The sequence below is a fragment of the Pyrus communis genome, chromosome 10, assembly GCF_963583255.1.
Source record: "Pyrus communis chromosome 10, drPyrComm1.1, whole genome shotgun sequence".
NCBI lineage: Eukaryota > Viridiplantae > Streptophyta > Magnoliopsida > Rosales > Rosaceae > Pyrus > Pyrus communis.
Genome location: NC_084812.1, coordinates 12,002,763 through 12,024,731, shown reverse-complemented (window position 1 = coordinate 12,024,731; position 21,969 = coordinate 12,002,763). Strand labels below are relative to the sequence as shown.

Below are 21,969 nucleotides of genomic sequence, written 5' to 3'. Positions count from 1 at the left end.
TTTCTGGTATGAAGAGAACATATTTATATCACAACATATATGGCGAGTTGCACCGGTATCTATCCACCAATCAGCATGGTCAGATACAAGGTTGATTTAAGAAATCATTGCAGCCAATGCATCCACACCATTTTCAATCAGGTTTGCACAGTTGTTATTGCCTTGACGCCACTTGAAAAGACTCATTGATCACCATCCCTTCAACATGAATGTCATGGATGATTTTCTGGAGATCTTCAGTTTGAAAGACAACGGACTTTGAATCCACCATTTTGTAGTCTAAAAATTTGCCCACGATAAATTTCTTTGAACCAACATCCTCGGTTTTATATTTTTTCTCAAGTGATTCCCAAAGTTCCTTGGATGTCTTGCATACCACATAGACATCATACAACAAATCATCTAATGCATTGAGAATATAATTTTTGCAGAGGAAATCATTATGATTCCAAGCATCTATAGCCCTTAAAGTTTCTGCAAGAATATCATCTTCTTCTGCACTAGGCACAGTCTCACGCATGACATTAGCCAGATTCAGTGTTGTTATATAAACCAGGATTTTCTGCTACCATATTTTGAAGTCTCCACCCTTAAATTTCTCAGGCTTTTCAGAATGAGGTTTAGTTCTTGATTGTTCCATATTGTTCAAAGATTGTTGGAGAACAATTCAGAAATAAATAAAAATAATAGAAATAACAGAACTTGAAATACTTTATTAATGAAAAATACTTGCTATACATAATTAAATAACATGAATAAATACAAGAATTAAATTGATACTAACTTGATTAACCACAGGTAGAGGCTAGTGCAAAAATTATGTCCTTCGACAGTATTTCGGTCCCACTCTTGTGCTTGTGGTTCTACAACGTCTGCTCGACCAGGATACAACTACCTAATTCTATAACCTGCACTAGATTATAGAATTCTAGAGAATTGTTTTGTGTGTTTACTCTCTAGAAATTTTTGTACGGAAGAGAAAGAGGAAGAAAAAGATGATCCTATTTGGAAACTATGATCGCAAATATATACGTTGTTTCACACCCGTTCAAATACATGTTGAATGTATTTGAAAACACAAAACTCTTTCTAAGAGATGTGTCTCTTAATAAAAAAGTATTTCAAGTTAATCCAAAATTAAAATTAATGAACTTGGATTCATTTTAACTTCCAAGGCCCCAAGTGCCCCAAGGCCCTTGTCTTGATTAATTAATATTAATTGTATTAGGCTATATTATATAGACCTAATCCACACAACCATAAGACCTAAGGTTTCAATCCATTTCCAAACGGTTCAAGTTCTAATTACTAGAATAAAGGACTAGACCTATATAAATGGCAATGGGAACTAAAAGTTCCCCGATGTGGGACACTAACGGTCTCTAAACTCCAGCAATAATTGAAGTTTCAATAGAAAACGTCCTAATCCAAGGCATGATATGCACGCACCAAGATGTCCCAAAGTCCAAATGAGAAGCACCATAACGAGAAGGCAAAGTGATGGCTGCTCTTAATGCTTGTGGAGGAAAGGACGAGGAACAAGAACAGAAAAAGGAACACTCAAACACACAACTTGATCGTACTTTGCCAAAAATTTAGCTCTCACATCGTTATGTAAAGTTTTTACTTCATGTGTTATAATATAAGCATACGAATCATATTTACGTTTTAAGTTACAATATCTATAAATAAACCCACGCGCTAACATGAATGAATTGGTTACATAAGGTGACGGTGACCTAGAGAAAACTTTCTTTTCACCTTCCTCCATTTATATGTAGCTTGCATTGCTCTCGTTATCATCTTTTTGGTGCAAGTAAACATCGGTTTCATCATCATCGTTATGCAAAAGCAAATACAACCAACAACCCAAAAGAAAGAAAAAAGAATTCCCCGACACCACCGAACCACAAAGTTGAAAGTTCATCCGCACAAAGAGTAGTGTACTACTATTACTACTACGGCACTATTATATATATACACTAGCTTTCAAGCACGCGCTCACACAGGTACACAAGATATTTTTTGAATTACGAAGTGTTACGCGTGATTTATACGTTTTAAATGTATTTATATGCATGAATTGACAAAAGGAAAGTCAAATAATATCGTTTGTTAAAAAAAAATTATTTGACAACTAATTTAATCACATTATTATGCGCGTGCAAAAGACCTTTTTTTATAACCGGCATAACACACCTCTTAAGATGTTTTGAACGTGTTTAAAAATAGAGAAAATAATATTTAATGAACAACTGATTGAATCACATTATTGCTAGCCTATTGTGAGCTACTAATAAATATAAAATAAAAAATTGCACAAAAAAAATTAATTCTTAAAAAACACTATTAAATTGACGAAAATACTCCTGCCACATTTGATGCATTATTTTGGACTGCTTTTGAAGTTTTTTGTTTGAGAGGCATTTCCATCCAAACTTTTTTTTTTTGGTGAAGCATGTGACACCAAAAATCAATGTTCAAAAGCCTGCTAGCTTAATGCATAAGATATATATATATATATATATATATATATATATATATATATATATATATGGGGGCGAATTGGTGGCACTATTTTTTTACATAATTTTGTACACGTTTTTGTGGGTCCTACTCTGTAGTGTAGGTTATCGATCCTAATCACCTATCTTTTAGAACATCATTCATGTTTATCCTTGCATAAAATTAGACAAACCCAAAACCATTAGGACATTCATTTGCAGTGAAGAAAGTGTAGGAATACGGTTCTACCAAGAAAGTCTAACCCTTCATCTAATGATCGTATGATTTTAAATTTGAGTGATTTTTTGTAAACATGATCTTTGGGGGAAGACCTAAAAGATGAATAGTTCGGATCATTGAAATATATTACAAAGTGGATCTCATAAAAACCTGCTTCAAAATAAAAAAGTGGTCCATGAATTCGTACCTATTTATATATAAATGTTTGTTAAGATATATGATATGTGCATCTTGTCCTACATGTGAATATGAATGTAACATCAGTACTAGTACATCTCATAAATTTAGAGCCTAGTCAATGTCAAAATGTTTATAATATTGCCGCTGCCCATAACTAGAAAGATACTAATTAATTAGAACATAATTAACGAAAAAGAGAATTTAGGAAAAAGGATCCCCTTCTCCTACCTAGCATATAATCAAGGACAAATGATATGGTATAATCAAGGCCCCAAAGGTGATTTGGGAAAAAGCTTTAGTTATGCTTATATGCTTTCCCAATTTTTCTTTTGCATGCACAAATTCAAGAGGATATTCCAACAAGGGTCACGTAGCCCAAGATTTCCTCGTTGATAAATGACTACCCACTTTTGGATTTTCTCTTTATGCACACTTGTTTTTCACTCGTTAATTTTTTTTTATTTGATTTGATTTAACGACAAAAAAAAAAAAAAAAAAAAAAAAGAATATGCAGCAAAATGATGTGTCGAAATCAACTCTGGTCTGAATCGCATTTTTGGAGATTGAAGAGAATTGTTGTTTTGGAAAGTTGGTAAAGCAAAACCCAGAAAAGATAAATGAACCCCACAAGAACCCAAAGGCTGCGTTTGGCTAGAAGAGGATCTAAAAAGCCACATCAATTTACAAAAAAGATACATTGGCTAACAAAAGGAAAAAATAAAGTTGAGGGGATTGCATATCCTTTCCTCTTCCTTCATCTCTTCTATTCCCACCCCCAACATTTGCTCAGTCTACCCACCTAGGGCCACAGGGAAGTTACAATGGCAACCCCAAAATTTAAAACCCAAAATAAAATTGCAAAAAAAAAAAAAAAGGAAAAAAAAAAGTTGGAAACTAATTTGGATTCTTTACGGAATTAGATTTCTCTGGGGTCGACAAAAATAGACATGCCGGGTGGCGACTTAGTCCAGTCACCCACAGAGCCGTCACTGTAGTCCTCCCCGAGCCGCTTGATGCACCACAAATCCTCGGCGCACGATAGACTCTTCCAGTGCGGGATTCCTAACCTAAGCGGCTCCCGGCTCGACACCTCCGTCACCACAACCCCGCACCCGCGCTCTTTCGCCAAGTTGTGCGCGTGGCCGCACAGCGCCTTCACGAACTTCGCCGCGAGTGGGCCCTCCCCTCCGAGCCCGTACAAGAAGTGGACCCCGAAAGGCCTGAAAATGTCCGGCACCGACGGCAGCTGCATCCACGGAAAGACCCGATCCACCAACCTCGTCGTCTTCGCGAGCATGCGTTTCACAAGCGACACGCCTTTGACCTCCAACGTGAAAATGTCCTTCGAGTTCCATACGCTGAGGACGGCCCAGGACTCGGGCGGGTCAGCCAAAAAGTGATCCGCGCCGGGCCACGTCTCCGCCGTCACGCTTCCACGCGGCACTGCTAGGAAAGTGCCGAGGCTGAGGCGGTTGCTGAGGACGGAGTCAATGTCGCGGGGGAAGAACTCTGTAGTGGCGAAACGGCGGCGGTAGAGTGCCTCAGAGTCGGAGGGGGAGAGGTGGATGACGGTGACGCGGGAGGAGAGCTTGACCCTGTGGGCGTAGACCGGGTTGACGAGGATGGTGGGCGTACGGAACTTGGTGTAGCCGCATTTGTCGACGAAGAGGTTCACGGAGGCTTGGTTATCGTTCTCGGTGGCCATGTACGAATACTCCGCCCCAATTTCTCGAAACCACTCCTCCACTCTCTGCACTAGCTTTAACCCTATTCCCATCCTCCTGTAACAGAATAAAAATAAATAAATTAATTAATATTTAAAAAAATAGGGAAATGAAGCTTCTGTTCTTTAATTTTCTGTGGGGCTGAGAAGGACTTGGATGGCTAGGTACACCCGTCGTTAATAACACAATGTCACGTTGGAACGTTATAACGTGACGTTACTGTAACTGTGTATCCTGTCTATCTAAGTCGGGTGCGGTGACAAAATAGGAGGGTGTGTAGAGTAGTAAGTAGTGTACCTGTGAGAAGGAGAGACTCGGAGGCCCAAGATGTACGCGAGTTTGGTGTAAACAGGGAGGGGCTTGGGAGTGACATCATCAGCGGTAACGTTTTTACCGTTTCTAGAGTGTTTCTTGCCGCATGCAACGGTTTTGATGCAACCTCTTATCATCCCCACTATCTCCTTGTCTTTCTCCTCCCCCACCAGCTCTGCCACCTACAAAAACTCAAATAATCAGCACCAAATATTTGTAAACTAAGTTAAACCAATCAATTCTTCGTTTAATTTTTGGGAAGAAAAGAAGTTGTAAATACGGTTGGCCGGTTGTTTGTTATTACGTACCAGCATGAGATAGGCAGGAGAGTGGCGGACCCTGCAAATCGGGTCGCCGAGGAGGTCGGTAAATATGGAGAGTCCGCCGCTGGGACCGACCTCGCACCGCCTCTCGACGTTTTGTACCATTTCGCAGTCCTTGCTCGGGTCGAACTCCCTCACCACTAAACTAAAAACCCTTCCGTTATCCTCACCCATATTTAATGATCAGATTGGGGTGCGTATATCAGAACGAGGTCGTCCGGATTAGTTACTCGGCGCACCTGAGTTTTTCAGGACGGAGGTGAATGGGAAGGGAAGAAGGTGTGTGTTTATACAGGGGGAGTGAGAGAGGGAGGAGGGAGCTGAAATAACGTGAGTTGTAAGCAAGAAAGGGTGAGCAGAGTAAGCTGCACATCTCACCTCCATCATCGCAATACCATATATAGGCTTCAGGTTTCTGCGGGCCCCACTTAAAATCCTCGAAAACATTAAAAAAAAAACATCCCCTACAATTTAGAATTAGATTTCGGAAAATCCCCACTGATTTAAAGTTAGAATTAATATGAAAAACGAAAAGTTGGGGAATTTGTTTTTGGAATTGGGATGGAACTTGGAAGAGGAGAGAGAAAGGGCCGTTTTTAGTTCATGATGGTGGAGATACAAGTGCCCTTCCCATTCCCATTCCCCTTCCCCTTAAATACCTGATTTTTTGGGCTTTTCCTTTCCCCTATTTCCCTCCCCATCTCCCCTCCCTCTCTCTCTAGAATTTCATCTCCGCACCTTCTCTTTCTTTTTTTCGTTCTACTTTTTGGATTTTATTAAATTAACAAAATGCACAAAAGGCAGAAAGCTTTGTTAAATTCGGTGGTGGTGCTAAGTGCTGTCTGTTTTTATGTCTTTTTATCTCCCCTTTTCTTTTCTGTCCCCGTCTATTTTATCTTTTCCGTCCCCCCTCCAATACCAAAAAAAACACACTAGCACTAGTTCTATACTATATATGATAATATAAAAATAATAATACTAATAATAACTCCTACTTCATAATTGTCATCATGTGCTTCCTTATGTATAAATTTTTCGTTTTTCAATATTTAAAGGAAACAAAACTTTGGTGGTTGTTTTTGCAAATTTTAATCTCAAAATGATGTGATCAGATAATAAAAGTAATAATGATGTTAAATGTAAAAAAGAATAATGGGGGGTTAATATATAAGAAATCCAAAACAAACAAAAAATCATAACAGAAAAAAGAACTTAAAAGGGAAATGGCGGCTTTGGCTGCGCGCAGTCGTGGTTTTGTTTTTTCCAAGTTTTTATCATTTATTTCTACGGGAAAGGAGGCGTTTGCCATCATCATCCCATTTCTAATCATTATCCTTTTCAATTTAATCCCCCTTCTCTCGTCCATCCATCCATCCCATCATCATCATACGTATCTTAGAGAACTCAATTTCAATAAATAGATTTATTAATTCAATAATATACAAGTATTTATGTTCTTCAAAAAAATAAACTGTCTTAACAAAATCATCGACTGATTTTTTTTTTAATAATAAAAAATAATTTATTGTTATACAAAGAGTTATTTACATAATTAAATGTATTATTAGTAAAAAAAAAATACCACGAAGTAATAGTCCTTCACATGTAAATCTTTTTCGACATGACCTGACAAAGAGAACAAGCGAATAGAACGAATTGGTTTTAGATATTCCCAAATCTAATGCAAGTGAAAATTGACGACGTGGCGCATTTCATGCCCTCTGTTTGGGGAGGCAACTTCCTGGATTTTGGGCCGTCGATTGTACTTGCTGACTTACTACCGACGAGAAGTGGATGAGTAATGCTGCTGCAACTCCTGCAAAAGCGGGCTTTCGCTTTTGACACCACATCAATATCATCATCATAACATTTTATATTTTCCAGATGGACGACTGAGATAGTATCGTTCTACGGGCAGCTAAGCGACGCCGTCCTACTCATGGATAGGCAGCCACCATCCTACGCCGATTTAAAAAGAAGTTGATAAGTGATTTTTTTATAAAGTGATCATCTCGCAACCGTTGATTCGATTTTTTTTCGAGTAGTGTGCACCGTGGTGGATGGGACGCCGCAGCATCCAAGTGCTGCCGTTTCCAATCCATAGAGAACGTTAGATTACATGCAACGTCTCGACAATGATTGGAAATTCGAAAGAAGTGGACACGTCGCCATAAATTTGGCCAACAAATTAATGCATATTGGGTTTATTAATCATTTATATTCAATCATTTTCTCTTAAAACATTATAAATGGGTCAATAAACCAAAATTATATTTGGACAAACCTGCAAAATGATTCAAGGTTTAGGGAATAATCTTGTATATATACAATGACAGATATATATTAAGGTCTTTCATAGTAGTTTGAATGATTGTGATAATTTTACATAAGAATCAGGCATCTGAATTTAATACTTATAACACTACTACTACATTAGTATGAGTTCAATATATTGATATCACACTCATGAGTTCCATGTATTACCATCATACTCAAAATTTTCAGCCTAATCTAATAATGTGATTCCTATATGAGTTTATTATATTAGTATCACACTCATTTTTTTTTTTTTTTTGAGTTATTGTAAAAGGTCTAAGGCATTCCACAACAATTCAAGTGAGTGTAACACCTATATATAGGAATCAGACATCTTGAATTTGATTTCTATAACAGTACTCCTATACTAGTGTGAGTTCAATATGTTTGTACCACACTCATGAGTTTGATATATTGAACTCATGAGTTCAATAAATTGGTATCACACTCAAGTTTTTAACCTACTGTAGCAGTGTGATTTTTATATTAGTTCAATATATTGGTATCACGCACACTTTTTTTTAGCTTACTGCAAAAGGTCTATAGGATAAAGGAATAAACTAGTATTGGACTCGTCATGCACGTTAAAATTAAACTTAAAAACCACTCATTTTGTAAGTGAAAGAAATATCTTAAGCCGAAATACTTAGTGATTATAGAATAACTATTTTAAATTCATTTAGACTACAATGAGGGTACTCAAACTTTGGTATAGATAGTGAAGCACATTTCTCTATCCTATTTGGCTCAACTTAAGATTGCGGAGGAAGAAGTTAAAGTGGGGCATAAAAAACTCTTCAAATTTGTTTCGTTTGCTATAATATTATTACTTTTGTGATAATGGGCCAAAATTATTGAGCACATTAAAATTAAAAACATGGGAAAGAGGAAAAATGTGAGAAAAGCAAATAATAGACACGCAAGGCGTAGAGGCAATATCTTATACACATTATTTTGTACACTAGACTTAATTTATACTATAGACATATGTAGACATTTTTTTGTAAGTTTTTATAAAGCCAAGAACCTTAATAAAAAAAACAAAATAGTGGCAGAACCCTAAAATACTTAAGGTAGTGTTATTCACGCATATTTTTTTATTTCTCACACATTCCTCCCAATTTTCGGCCATTAAATTGAATGAATTGAAGAAAAATCAAATGACATAAATTAACAAAGAGTGTTTGGAAGGTAAAAAATATGTGTAGATAGCACCACTCAATATCTATGGTCAATAAAAATCTCATTAACAATCAATCAAATATCTTAAAGACAATTCAGTCATTTTTATAGTTTGAAAGTCCAAAATACCCTTAGTTAATAAAAATCTTAAGAATAAGAAATTATGTTAAGGGAAAATTACTCATTTTAGTAAAAAGTCTTGACCTTGGGTCATTTTGTCTGCAACAACAAAACCTCAAGTCGCCCTTGTTTTTCGATTTTTTAACCAATAATTGTAACTTGGTTTTGACTAGTAAATTCCAGTAAAAAGACACGGTAGTCTTTCAATTTAAAAGTTTTTTTTTTTAAAATAAATTTAAAAGGATTTTATTTTAATTCCTTCTCTTAATATACTCTCTAATCACAAAGCAAATTGCATACGCGGAACTTGTGTGAGAGGCTTTTTTCTTCAACAAACGATATTATTCACACTATGATGATACATAAGTGGGCTAAACCCTACAATAAGCCAATAACAATGTGGTTTAAATTTCTCTTTGACGAGAATCGAACCTAAGACCTCTCACTTACAAGTGAAAAAGAATATCACTAGAAACATATTATTCAATTAAAATAAAAGAAATAGATTATTTGATTAAGATGTAATGGGTTCCTACTTGTGTGGGTTTGGTTTAGAATGTATGTGGGGCTCTACTTTAGGGTTTGTGAAGTGGAGGTTGGCTTTGAGATTATTAGGGTTGATTTTAGTTTTGGATTTGTCTACCATTGAAAACCATCAATTATTGTTATTAGCACTTCTAAGAAAAATTTTACGATTGCCATAAACTATGAATTATATGCAGAAGAGGTTTCATCCCTTTATAAGCTTGTGACTAGATTATAAAGAGCAATGACTATTTATGTAAAAAATGGTGTGGGACATGATTTTTTGGAGCTGGAGCAAGACGAATGGGAATACGAATACTTTAGAAGTCTGATTATGGACTCAACAACTCCTATCAAATTGAGCTGCACAAACGGACCAACGGTGCCACCATCATCCTGTGTTTTGGAAAGGTAGGTAAGTTCATCGACTTCGTGGAGATTGATCATTCTTGTTTCGAAAGATACGTAAACCTAATCCAACTTGGGATCAGATAAGTTTCCTATATTCTTGGAGATATCTACAATCTAGTGATTGGCGTGTGTTACAAGTAATGATTTATAAAATGATGCAAGATATACTCTTAGATTCTCCTAGTTTAATATGGTATATATATCCTAAAAGGTCTTTCTCTCGACTAGTATAAATACACCCATCTAGGGTACATCTATACTTACGCAATTATTGTATACTCTATCCTTTTGCCCACTGCTTAAGTCTTATATATATATCACTAACTTGACCGTCGGAGAACCTTTGGCCAACACCCATCAGTGCCATGGTGATCTAACTATCGTTTGTTCTTTTATAGGTAGTCAAGTTTGTGCATGTCCTTTACATAGTGGTGTGCGATTTTGGTTCCAACAATTGATGCTTTCAATGAGAGTGAACTTATATTCTCCCAACCAAATTACTCTACCACAATCATGTTTGTCGAAGAAAGTTCAGTTAACGCCATGATAAGAAATAATCCGCTTCTTGATGCCCTTGCTACCCTAGGTGCAACGAATCAAGTCTATGACGCATCAACCGTTCCAGGGAACAACGGTGTTCTCATTACTAGAATCCTTCCCATCATGGATCAGATATAGGAGACCTTACTAAAGATCAACGCATTTGTTGAAGAGTTTCAAAAGACTTACATGGTATTCGTGTAGAGAACCGCTTAACTTCATGGACATTGAAAGGCAAATGAAGGTCTTGAAGAACTCTAGCCGGGACTACTTCGCAAACTTAAGTCCCTATCTTTCTTTTTTCGGAACTTGAGTACCATAACTCCGAATGCACATCTAATCACGTGGACATCCGTTTCGATCCCAACTGAGATTGCTAATTCAAACATGCGCGCGGAGCAAACGTGAAGGCCAGATTATCAATCATACCTCTGCAGGCAGGATTTGAATCTAACACAACTCTAATCCCTTGGACACTACATGAGATCAATGCACAAAACCCTAACATCTTGACTTTGATGAATCGAAGTCATCTAAAGAACGAGAGCAGTGCAGGCTGTTGAATCGTGACGACCTTAGGGACACTTTGAGAGACATTCAAAATCTGCTAGCTAGCAAGCTAAATGCATTGATTATTTATGTTGATGACATAATAATGACTGATGTTGATCAAGATGAGGTACAACGTCTTCAAAAGTACCCAGCTAATGAGTTTCAGATGAAGGAATTAAGTGAACTAAATTATAAATTTGAAATCGAGGTCACATGATCCAAGCATGGTTTTTTTTTTTTTTTTTTCCTTTTTGTCTCAATGAATACATGTTCTTGATTTGTTGGTTGAAACAGGTATATTAGATTACAAACCTATTAATACTTCGATTGAGCTAAATCATCATCAGGGCTTATTTACGGATCAACTTCCTACTCATACAAAACGGTATCAAATGCTTGTGGGGAGATTAAATTACTTGTCTCACACTCGACCTAAGATTGCTTATGTAGTTAGTGTGGTAAGTCAGCTTATGCTCTCGCCTAGTGAGGCTTATATAGGTGCAGTAATCCGTATTTTGAAATACTTGAAGATGGCTCCTGACGGAGGCTTAATTTCTCCAAAATGTTCATTTGAATGTAGAAGGTATACAATTGTAGATTGGGTAAGTTCTATCATTGATCATCGATCTACATCTGGATACTTTAATTTTGTGGGTGGTAATTTGGTTACTTTGAGAAGCAAAAAACATAAATGGTTGCTAGATCAACTTCAGAAGTTGAGTTTCGTAGTATGTTTCATAGTGTATATGAGTTACTGTGGTTGAAAAAATTGTGAGGGAGTTTGTGTTCAAACCCAAGGGTGTTATGAATCGCTATTGTGAAAACAACAGCGACTGCTGATATTGCTCATAATTCGAAGCAACATGATCGTACAAAACATGTGGAGGTTGATTGGCATATGTGACATATGTGCTCCAACGTTGCTCCTCATGGCTCTTTTGGTTTCCTAGGTCTAGTTCGATGCAACATGATTACTATGGTTACTAAGGTTGTGTCTAGTAGTGAGTTCGCCTGACAAGTGGGGCATGCATGACATCCTTGCTCCAACTTGAGTGAGATTATTGCAAGTTGTATGTATATATTAGTAAATTTATAAATAGGCTTATTCTCCCACATCATTGAAAGATCCATGTAACAATACTTGTAATCCTCAATCCAATTAGCTTCATCACATGCAATATGAAAAACACTAATACTCGAGCTAGGAAACCAAAGAAGCCAAGAGGTCTATAATTTTCTCATGAAGAAGACATTGCTATTTGTAAGGCATGACTTGTATCACTCCAAATGCTTCTTCTTTGCGGAATCAACAAGGAGAATATTGAAGATGGATTTTTATGTCATGGAATAAAATGTACGTGTTATGGTGGTTTATGATTCGAAATAAAATAAAACTAAAATAAAAAATTCTTTAAGTTCAACCAATTCTAATGAAGAAGAGTTAAAAGCTAAAGTAAAATGTACATTGGAGATGGTATAATTTTCCAAGTTAAATTTAAAGTCAAGTATGACTTAATCACTTTTAATTTATGCAAAAACATTGGAGATAGCCTAAAATTCTTATATGTTATTAGATAAAGTAAGTGTCAAACAGTAGCTCGATCGTGTAGTGCAATGTGCTTTTAGGTAAGTTATCTATAATGGACGAGAGTGTTTATAATATTTTTCCTTTTGCAAACTGAAAAATTAAAAACCTACACATAGCATTTGTGTTAAATTGAAACTTGCATTTGGGTTTCAATTAGTCCACTCCAACATGGAAATATGCTAACAAGAAAAGTAACATTCGAGTCATATTCTAATCATTTCTAATGCACATACTCAAATTTAAGTTTTTTTTTTTCTTTTTCTAATACAAAAATATATTTACATTAAGAGTGATTTTATATAAAATCAATAAAAGTTACAATATAAACAATATACCAACAAGATTTATGTTAATTATAAATAGAGCATCAATCATGTAGGTGTTATTTAAAATGCATTTAAAATAAAAAAAAAATTACAAAATCTTCCACTACGAATGACACCCACTTCAACTAACATCCTCATTTTTCATATTTTTTAAATTTTGGAATAGGTCAACACAAATTTAGACACTTCAACGCAGTGTTAGTTTCTTGGTTCCATTTTTTTTTCCATCACTCACATGCCTCCGCACTTGTCACATCCCGGCCCGGGCCCCCCACCACATCCTGGGCTCGACTCCACCGTAGCACGATATTGTCCGCTTTGGGCCTCGACCATGCCCTCATGGTTTTGTTTCTAGGAACTCACACGAGAACTTTCTAGTGGGTCACCCATCATGGGAGTGCTCTCGCACGCTACTCGCTTAACTTCGGAGTTCCCATGAAACCCGAAGCCAGTGAGCTCCCAAAAGGCCTCATGCAAGGTAGGGATGTGAATATACATATAAGGATCACTCCCCTGGGCGATGTGGGATCTTACAATCCACCCCCCTTAGGGGCCCGACGTCCTCGTCGGCACACCACGGCTAGGGTTAGGCTCTAATACCAAATTGTTACATCCTGACCCGGGCCCTTACCACATCCTGGGCTCGACTCCACCGTAGCAGGATATTGTCCACTTTGGGCCCCGACCATGCCCTCATGGTTTTGTTTCTAGGAACTCACACGAGAACTTCCCAGTGGGTCACCCATCATGGGAGTGCTCTCGCGCGCTACTCGCTTAACTTCAGAGTTCCTATGGAACCCGAAACCAGTGAGTTCCCAAAAAACCTTGTGCTAGGTAGGGATGTGAATATACATATAAAGATCACTTCCCTGGGCGATGTGGGATCTTACAACACTTCACACCTCACGCGACTCCTATATTTACATTTGGATTCAAACGCTGTAACTTCGTGTTCGTTTTCTGGTTCTACTTTCTACATTTAGATTCAGACATTGTGTTGCAGTGTCCATTTCATGGATTTCCGATAGCTAATGTGTATGTGCGATTGCTCATTCCGGAACCCCGTTGCCACCATCTGCTTCGTGGTCTCATGGAGGTCGTTGATGGTTCTGGAAGGATGAATTTTGCACTAGCCAAAGAATACTTACCCATTCACACGAGGTTGTATTCAACTTTCCATCACAACTTGCGTATATATTTAAAAAAAAAAAAAAAAAGAAGTAATGCTAGGTAAACTAAATTTGTAAACTAAATTTACAAACTAAATGACGTGTCACCAATAAAAAATAAGCACGTTAATCAACACTTAGTAATAATCCAATCATCAACTTCAATTTCATTCAATTTACAAACTTTAGCCTACAAATGTAGCATTCCTAGCATTTCACTAAAAAATAGTAAAATAACTAGTATTTTCACATATATTCTAACACATGAGTAATATTCTTTTAAAAAAATCACTCGACAATTTTCCAATTACAGCAGCAAAAGATGCATGTTATTACAGTCGTCTAATTTTTGCACTTGACATCATCCATCCTTCGAAATATAGAAGAAAAATCTAGCCATTTTTTTTTATTAAAATGACAATGTCACTTCAACTCCAATATTACTATCATAAAAAAAAATAAAAAATAAAAAAAATAAAAGTTATTGTTGTGAATGTTTTGAAGGAAAAAAAAAAAAAAAAAGATACAATAAGTTAGAGGAGACATGAAGCCTTACCCTAACAAGATGAAGAAAACTATTAGAAACAAAATTCAATTAAGACAACTCCTAAGAGAAACGAAAATTTGGAAGCCTCGAAAGATTATCAGCAAATCCTGCAGCCATGCATGGCGGACAAGAATCCCACCAATGAAACTCAACGTGATCAACAATAAAATTTGCAAAACAATCCACCACCTATTTTCTTTGCGATAAATGTGAGGAAGCCGAATATCCATGGAAGATAGAATGGTGCAACAATTTGCCCAATCAACCAATAAACGCCAAGGAACCTGAGACGAGCCATTAGAAAGTAAAAGCATTGCCACTAGAATCACACTCAATCCAAAGAGAATACCAACCCCTCTCTAAAGCCACATAAAAATCTAGATTTTGCTTGTAGTTAAGGGCAGAACATTTCCACAAGCCACATATACTACAAATCCTAATAGAATGCATACACATGCAAGAACAAGCTCCAATGGACCATAATATTCAATTTTAATCTTGACATATAGCCACCTAATCTTGTCAAAGGTTCCAATTTGAATGTACAGATATCAACTATTCTTTAGTTATCAATTTTGGTTAGAAATATAGTAATTAAATCGTTAAGACAATTGATGCTAACAAATTAACAATAATGAACTTACGATCTAGAAATATTGAAGGAGAAGAAGATGACGACGACGTGACTGTTTGGTAGAATATCAGTCACACGCATCCATAAAATATGAGTTAACTATTAAGATTTGTAGCTAATTAAAAATATTTTAAATGATTTTGAGTTTGATTTTCCCAAATGATTGGTGGTCAAAATAGAAGAAGCATATTACAGTATGTCTTTTGAAAAAAAAAATGTATATAAATATGTGTGTGGGATTAGAATAAAGTGACAATGATGTAAATAAATGGGATTCTCTTGCTCTTGACCATTAAATTATCCTTGTAGCTCAATTAAGTTGATCCTAAGAATCCAACTATACATATATATGTAACCACCATATTATTCTGTCAATGCGATTGTGGAGACTCTATTGGAATATTGGGAATCATAGGAAATATTGGACTGATTTTCATCCTAATAAAAAGTGTTCAAACTTTTGAATTATTGACTAATTAAGTACTTAATCTAAGAATAATTCTTTTTCACAGGATTAATGTCTTTTACTTTGAATTTTATATAGAATCTCATTTATTAGTGAACAAACACGAATTAGGCTTTGATCCGATCTCGATAATTTTCATTCCATGACGAAAGAAAAGATTATGAGCATATTATAAATGTAACCATCGTATAAATGTGGACACATGATTCGTGCGAAGTTTTTGGCTTTTGTTGCATATTAAACTCAATTAGTTCCTTGATTAAGCAATATAATTTTGATTAGGTCGATGAATGATGGCAAAACCAATGTTCATTTCAAAACAGATTGTTCTAGTTTCGCCAATCAGCTGTAAATAATAACAAGAGTTAGCTACCTAGCAGCTAGGGCATATATAATGCAGGACCACATTGTTGTTTGAAGAGATATAATGCCCTCCTCATGGCTCATGCGCAAACTACAAAATCACTTTGTAAAATATATACTTAATATATTTGATTAAATATTAAGCAAGCTGGTCAAAAAAAAGAAGTACATGGGTCTGCGACACGTATCATGTTTATATGTTTCACCAAGATGATAAAATATTTGGAGAAAGAAAACAGTTAGGGACAAATATGTCAAGACAAATGCCTCGAAAATATTTGTGTTCAGGGATCTTGTTCCCTTCCATTGTGAACAATCTTAGGCATCCGTACGTGCCTTTTTACCCTATAATTGCATATACAATTGGCTTAGGGTTGTGAATCACAACCAATATTGTAGGGCCGGTGCCAAACAAGTCCTGGCAGAACTAGATTATGTCTCACCTTGGATATCACATGGGGAAATTGGAGCCGAGAGGGACGAAATCGTGTCAAAATTTTGAAGCTTTAAGTGATATTTAGGAGCATATTAAATTTGTGCAACTTGGCAAATAAGTTCAAAATTAATATTTCCAAATTGTCTTTTGCCCCAATGGGAGCGACCAAATAGCAAAATTGTCATTGGGGTTAATTAAAAAAAATAATTAAGACAGTTGGAAAGTAGAATTTGAAGTTGACCCTTGATGTTTTAGTGGAGAGTGTGGCTCGAGGAATATGGAGGTTCTGTTTGCCATGCAGCCTCACTGTCCTCGTTTTATTATTATGTGCTGTATCATTTGGGTAAATTCTTGGTCAAGTTGGTCAACCTAGCTAGCTAGGGTTTCTTTGGCATCGAGACCTTAAACATTGACTCCGGTGAAACTGGTTTTCATGGTCTAAAGATCCATGAAAATGCAAATTTTATAAAGCCATACCTTAAACAGACCCTTGTTCCCTTCTCGTAACATGTGTTTTAGGGTCGGTGACATGCAAGCTAGAAGCTTGATCTTCTATCCGTAAATATGATGACCTAATATGATCTAGCAAAACCCAAGGAGAAAAAAAAGAAATATTCGTATCTTATAAACTAAGATTTAAGATTTTGTATTAAATCCTAATCATTGCCTAAGAAAATTTTGTATGAAAAGATTATACCAGTTGCTATACTTATATGGTTTGTCAACACTAACAAAAAGAAAAATTCAATACGTACCATTGCGATATGTAACAACTCTGTACAAGTTTGTCGCTTAAACCCTACATTGGTAAAAGATGATGGTCAAATATGACATGCTTAAATAAAAACTATTAAAATTTTACTGTAGTTCTCTTGCTCAGTTAATAACTAGTAACACTATTCTTTTGACCTTATCTAAACCTTTGCCTGTCATAATGCCATGTCAATTTGTTTAGGTTGCAGCTTTGGGTGGTGGATCAGATTGATCGCGCGGGTAGGAGGGTGTGTGTATTGGGGTGCATTAAGGGTCGGGGTACGTATTTGGATGGCTGAGGAGCTGTAATTAGTTGCAAACTATTGACTATAGGTATATAAACAAAAGGAATGGAAAATTCAAGACTTAACTTTCAGGCTGTGAGTTGTATCCAAATGTATTATTTAGATTCATAATTTAATAACATAATCATTTATATAGCAGTATTGTTGAGAGCAAATATCATGTCGGGAAAATAAGTGGTCTTGCATGTGCTTGTAAGGGATTGGTCTACTCCCTATATTGTCAACTCGTTTTAAGGTAGAACCCCAATTCCTTCATAATATCAGAGCAGGTTATCACACGTGTAAATCCCAACGACAACATGTCACTCTGTTTGTGTTGTCCACGTACTAAGCTTGAAACGCCACACGTAATGAGGCGTGTTGAGAGCAAATCTCACATATGGGAAAGCAAGGATGTTATATGTGTTTATAATATATTAAATTACTCTCCTGTTACTCATTAGTTTTACAGTAGAAATCTAATTCTGTCAAGTATAAGTTTTAGAAGAGAACATTTATGTATATTCACTCAGATTTAGAATTGATTCAAATTCCCTTCCCATTTACCTAGAGTAGATGCGGTTCACTACATTATGGGCTGGTTTGGTATTGCTGTGCTTTGAAAAAAAGCTGCTTCTGCTGTGCTGTGAGAATAAGCAGCTGTGAAATAAAGCAGTAAAGTGTTTGGTAAACTTTTTTGTAAAAGTGCTTTTGAAAAAAAAAAGCAGTATTATAGTGTTTGGTAGACTTTTATGTAAAACAGATGTGAAAAAAAGCCAGTTTTTCAAAGCTGGGTTTTGCAGCTTCTTGTTTTTGGCTTTTTTTCACCCAAAACTGTGAAAAAAAGCTGAAGCTGAATGTTTACCAAACACAAAAACAGCTCCCAGCTTTTTTTTATACCAGTTTTTTTCAGAATCACTTCAGTACCAAACCAGGCCTATATACCTTTTCATCTTCTTACAAGCAAGATAAATGACAATTGTAAAAACAAACACGCAATGCAGTTGCCTTTGCTAACCTCAAGTAATTGAAACAAACTGCGATCGATTGTCCGTCCAATCAAAACATCTACAGCTGGAGAAGGGGGTTCATTTTGACTAGGGCACAGCAATTCAGAAGCAAAAAATTCCAGATCACTCGATGAAAGATAATTATATTATTACTGCACTCTGCCAGTGACAGCTATTACTGTCTTCCTTTCTTTTCACTATTGTTTTATTGTCTTCCTTTCTTTTCAATAACAATAATTGTTTATGCAATAAGTTATATGCGCTCACAGGTGAATCAAAAGTGTGACCCGAAAGACATGCATGCATACATGAGGTATGGCCGTGCCTGTAAATACTAATGTTTCCTTTTATCTTTTGTGCGGTCATCAGCTGACAGGTATAACATACAAACAAAACGAAGGAGATAAATTGTCTGCCCTCATGTTTAAATATCTTTTTTATCCTTTTCTATTTATACAATTATGATTAAATTACGTCAATATTTTATATTCATATTATTTTTTATTTGATTATCTTTATAACAAAATCAATATAAAATGTTCTATTGTTTTTTATCTTATTATCTTTATAACAAAATCAATATAAAATATTGACGTAACTTATCCGTGATTGCACAAAATAAAAATAAAAATGAAAAAGGTATCCAAACAAGAAGGTAGACAATCTGCCTCCCAAAACGACACCTACTTCTGAAACGGTAAGCATGGAACATCAAACATTGAGTTGAGATATATCTGTATCTGGAAAAGAACAAATATTAAACCTTGCATGCATGCACACCATCACCATCAACAATACTCATGCATCATCATCAGTTCCCATGCATGGATAATGGATACCAGACACCCTCATCGTCATCACCACTGATCATCAACAACGATACTCATGCATGATCACTGTCATGCATGGAGATAGTGGGGATGAACGACATGGGGTAGGTGCAAACAAATTTAGTCATAGCTTAGCTTTCATTTTAATAAATGTTAAGTCTCGATCTACTCATTAATCTAGGGTTTTATCATTGTTTCACCGAAACATGCATAAGTTACCCTAAATAAACAAGTAAGTTACATATTTTAAGTAGCTTTTACACCAAATGATGGGATTTTTAACACATTACTGGTGACACTTCATGTGGATTTACCTAAATATCCAACCAATCCTTGACCTTTTGGACAGTGTAGTAATGCCAACAAAACAACTATCTAACCTTTTATTTAATGGAAAATTGCATTGCTCCAAGAATTGTGTTACTATCTCATGCACATCATTATAAGATACGAAGTATTTTTGAACAGAAATTTGACGGCATTGCCTTGTAGTTCCAACTTGGCAGTCTTCATACTTTGACCTAATTCAAATGGAAAATGAAAACAAATTTTGTGCTTATTCTTTTAAATTGGTTTGGTGTATAGCTTTATGCCTTGATCCTTAATAATGTCATGCATTGAGTATCATCTGAAAACGAAAAAATAACTACTCACCAAATTAAAAATTAAAAATAGAGATATTGTAAAAAATAGTGTGACAATGAGTTTTAATCGTGTATGGTCCCCTCTATAACAGTTCCCGATATCGGATTATATGCCAAATGTTTCATAAGCTTAGTTAATCTTAAGTCCTATGTCTTAACTTTGTCTCCAATTATTAGGTTTTGCTCCATCCCCATTCCCCACCCTCAGTCAAGGTGGGTATTATACACTCCATTTGAGGTTTACTGTAGTCATTTTACTTTAATTATTTTGTTGTAAGGTTGGGAAACAGTGACTCTGGAAGAGGGAAGAAATATATCCTTTGGAAAACATTAAATTGGGACAAATCCCTTGAGCTGGTGGATTTGTGGGAGGGGTTGGAGGATCCCAAAACCCTAGAAACAGAAGGGAGACTAGGGGGAGGACCCCAAGGCTTCTATTTTTCTAATGTTCGTTTGCTGGGAAATTCTTGAAAAAGGCACCAAGGACCCATCAAACTAAGGAGACCGGGGACACCATGCATGCCCCTCAATCTAAATTTGGGTTAGATATATGATGATGTCCTTTCACTTTCTATTACTGGGTGGGGAATGGGTGGATCTTTGTCTTTTCAGGGTCAATGATCATGTCCCTCTATTTATTTTTTCCCTTTCTTTTTCAAATTTGACCAAAATGTCTTTAATAGGAAAGGATGAATTATCTGATACTTTAAATTTTAAAATCATTAAAATTTGGTTAAAAATACAAAATCAAGATCTAATTGTTAAATTAACTTCCAGAGCACCCTGGATTTTTGTTGGTTGGAGGAATATATACACTTTCTCCTTCCTTTAGTTGTTGAACTGATTATTCTCCACAATATATATATATATATATATATATATTTTTTTTTTTTTATTCTGAATATTTTTTTCCTGTTAGATTTTAGTCATTGTTATATCCTTAACAAAGAATCTAAAGACCAAAAATTCTGAAATATACAATATCCTGAAGCATATTAGAAAATCATAAACTGCAATATGCCAGAAAGTTAACTACAAAAGATCATTTATAATGTACATATGATGTTGATGATAACATAAGTGAAGAATTGCAGATAATGAAACAATGTTGCAGAGAAAGTAATCAGCAAAGAAGAAAGAAGAACAACTCTTGAGAGAGAGAGAGAAGAAGAGAGAAAGCTAGAGTGTAACAAACCGTCCATAATTTTACAATTTTAGTAGTGTTAAAAGCGTGAATTGATGAAAATGCCCTAAAAGCGAGATTTTTTACTTTTGTTGACCGTCCTTTCGCGACATGTATAAGCTACTATTTTAGCATATTCTCGAAGTACTCGACGATACAAACGCATAGGCGCAAACAAGATCGAATTTTGAGCTACAACTAAGATTTTACGGAACTACGAAACTTAAGGGTGTTTTATGAAATTTCAATTTTGGGTATTTTATTGTTTTAATATTTTCTAAACTTTCTGTCCAGTGGGACCCACCCACGTGGAACTTCCCACTCCTTCCTCCAATCCTATGCCCTCTTTTTCCCATTCCTCGGACAAATTTCTTTCACCTCACTATCCCAATGGATGACTACCACCTCACCACTAAACTCTGTCTCCTCTCTTATCTCTCTCAACTCTCTTTTTCTTCTTCCTCGGCAAGCACTGAGAGGGTACAACCACTTGAACCATCACCACTCAGTGGCAAAGCCAGGATTTCTCGAAGGGAGGGGCGAACTTAAAAGAGTGCAAGGTTAAAGAAAAACAGCAACAACTAAATCTTTTTATATAGTAATGTCTTCTATAGTTAATCAATACAAACAAATTACAATTGTTACCGGCGAGGTTTCATGTCATGAAAACGTCGCATAATAGGCTCATTATCAATACAAGCAAACACATCTCTCTCAATGTAAACAATCATGCTATCACTTAACCATTGATCTCCCATTTTGTTACGCAATGGTGTTTTCACAATCTTCATAGCAGAAAAAGCTCT

At 35.9% G+C, this 21,969-nt stretch overlaps 1 protein-coding gene across 1 annotated transcript; it reads right to left on the bottom strand.

The window, feature by feature from the left end:
• Positions 1-3,841: 3,841 nt before the first annotated feature.
• On the bottom strand, positions 3,842-5,458 carry LOC137746593 (probable N-acetyltransferase HLS1). Its single transcript, XM_068486606.1, has 3 exons — positions 5,270-5,458; positions 4,947-5,143; positions 3,842-4,706 (listed from the first exon to the last, which is right to left on the bottom strand). The coding sequence occupies exons 1-3, from the start codon at positions 5,456-5,458 to the stop codon at positions 3,842-3,844; spliced, it is 1,251 nt and encodes a 416-aa protein (XP_068342707.1).
• Positions 5,459-21,969: the final 16,511 nt, after the last annotated feature.

Excerpts from the sequence above, each read along its gene's own strand:
- LOC137746593 (XM_068486606.1), bottom strand. The coding sequence starts at position 5,458 with ATGGGTGAGGATAACGGAAGGGTTTTTAGTTTAGTGGTGAGGGAGTTC. Across the intron at positions 5,144-5,269 it reads CTCCTGCCTATCTCATGCTG|GTGGCAGAGCTGGTGGGGGA; the intron begins GTACGTAATAAC and ends GAGTTTTTGTAG. Across the intron at positions 4,707-4,946 it reads CGAGTCTCTCCTTCTCACAG|GAGGATGGGAATAGGGTTAA; the intron begins GTACACTACTTA and ends ATTCTGTTACAG.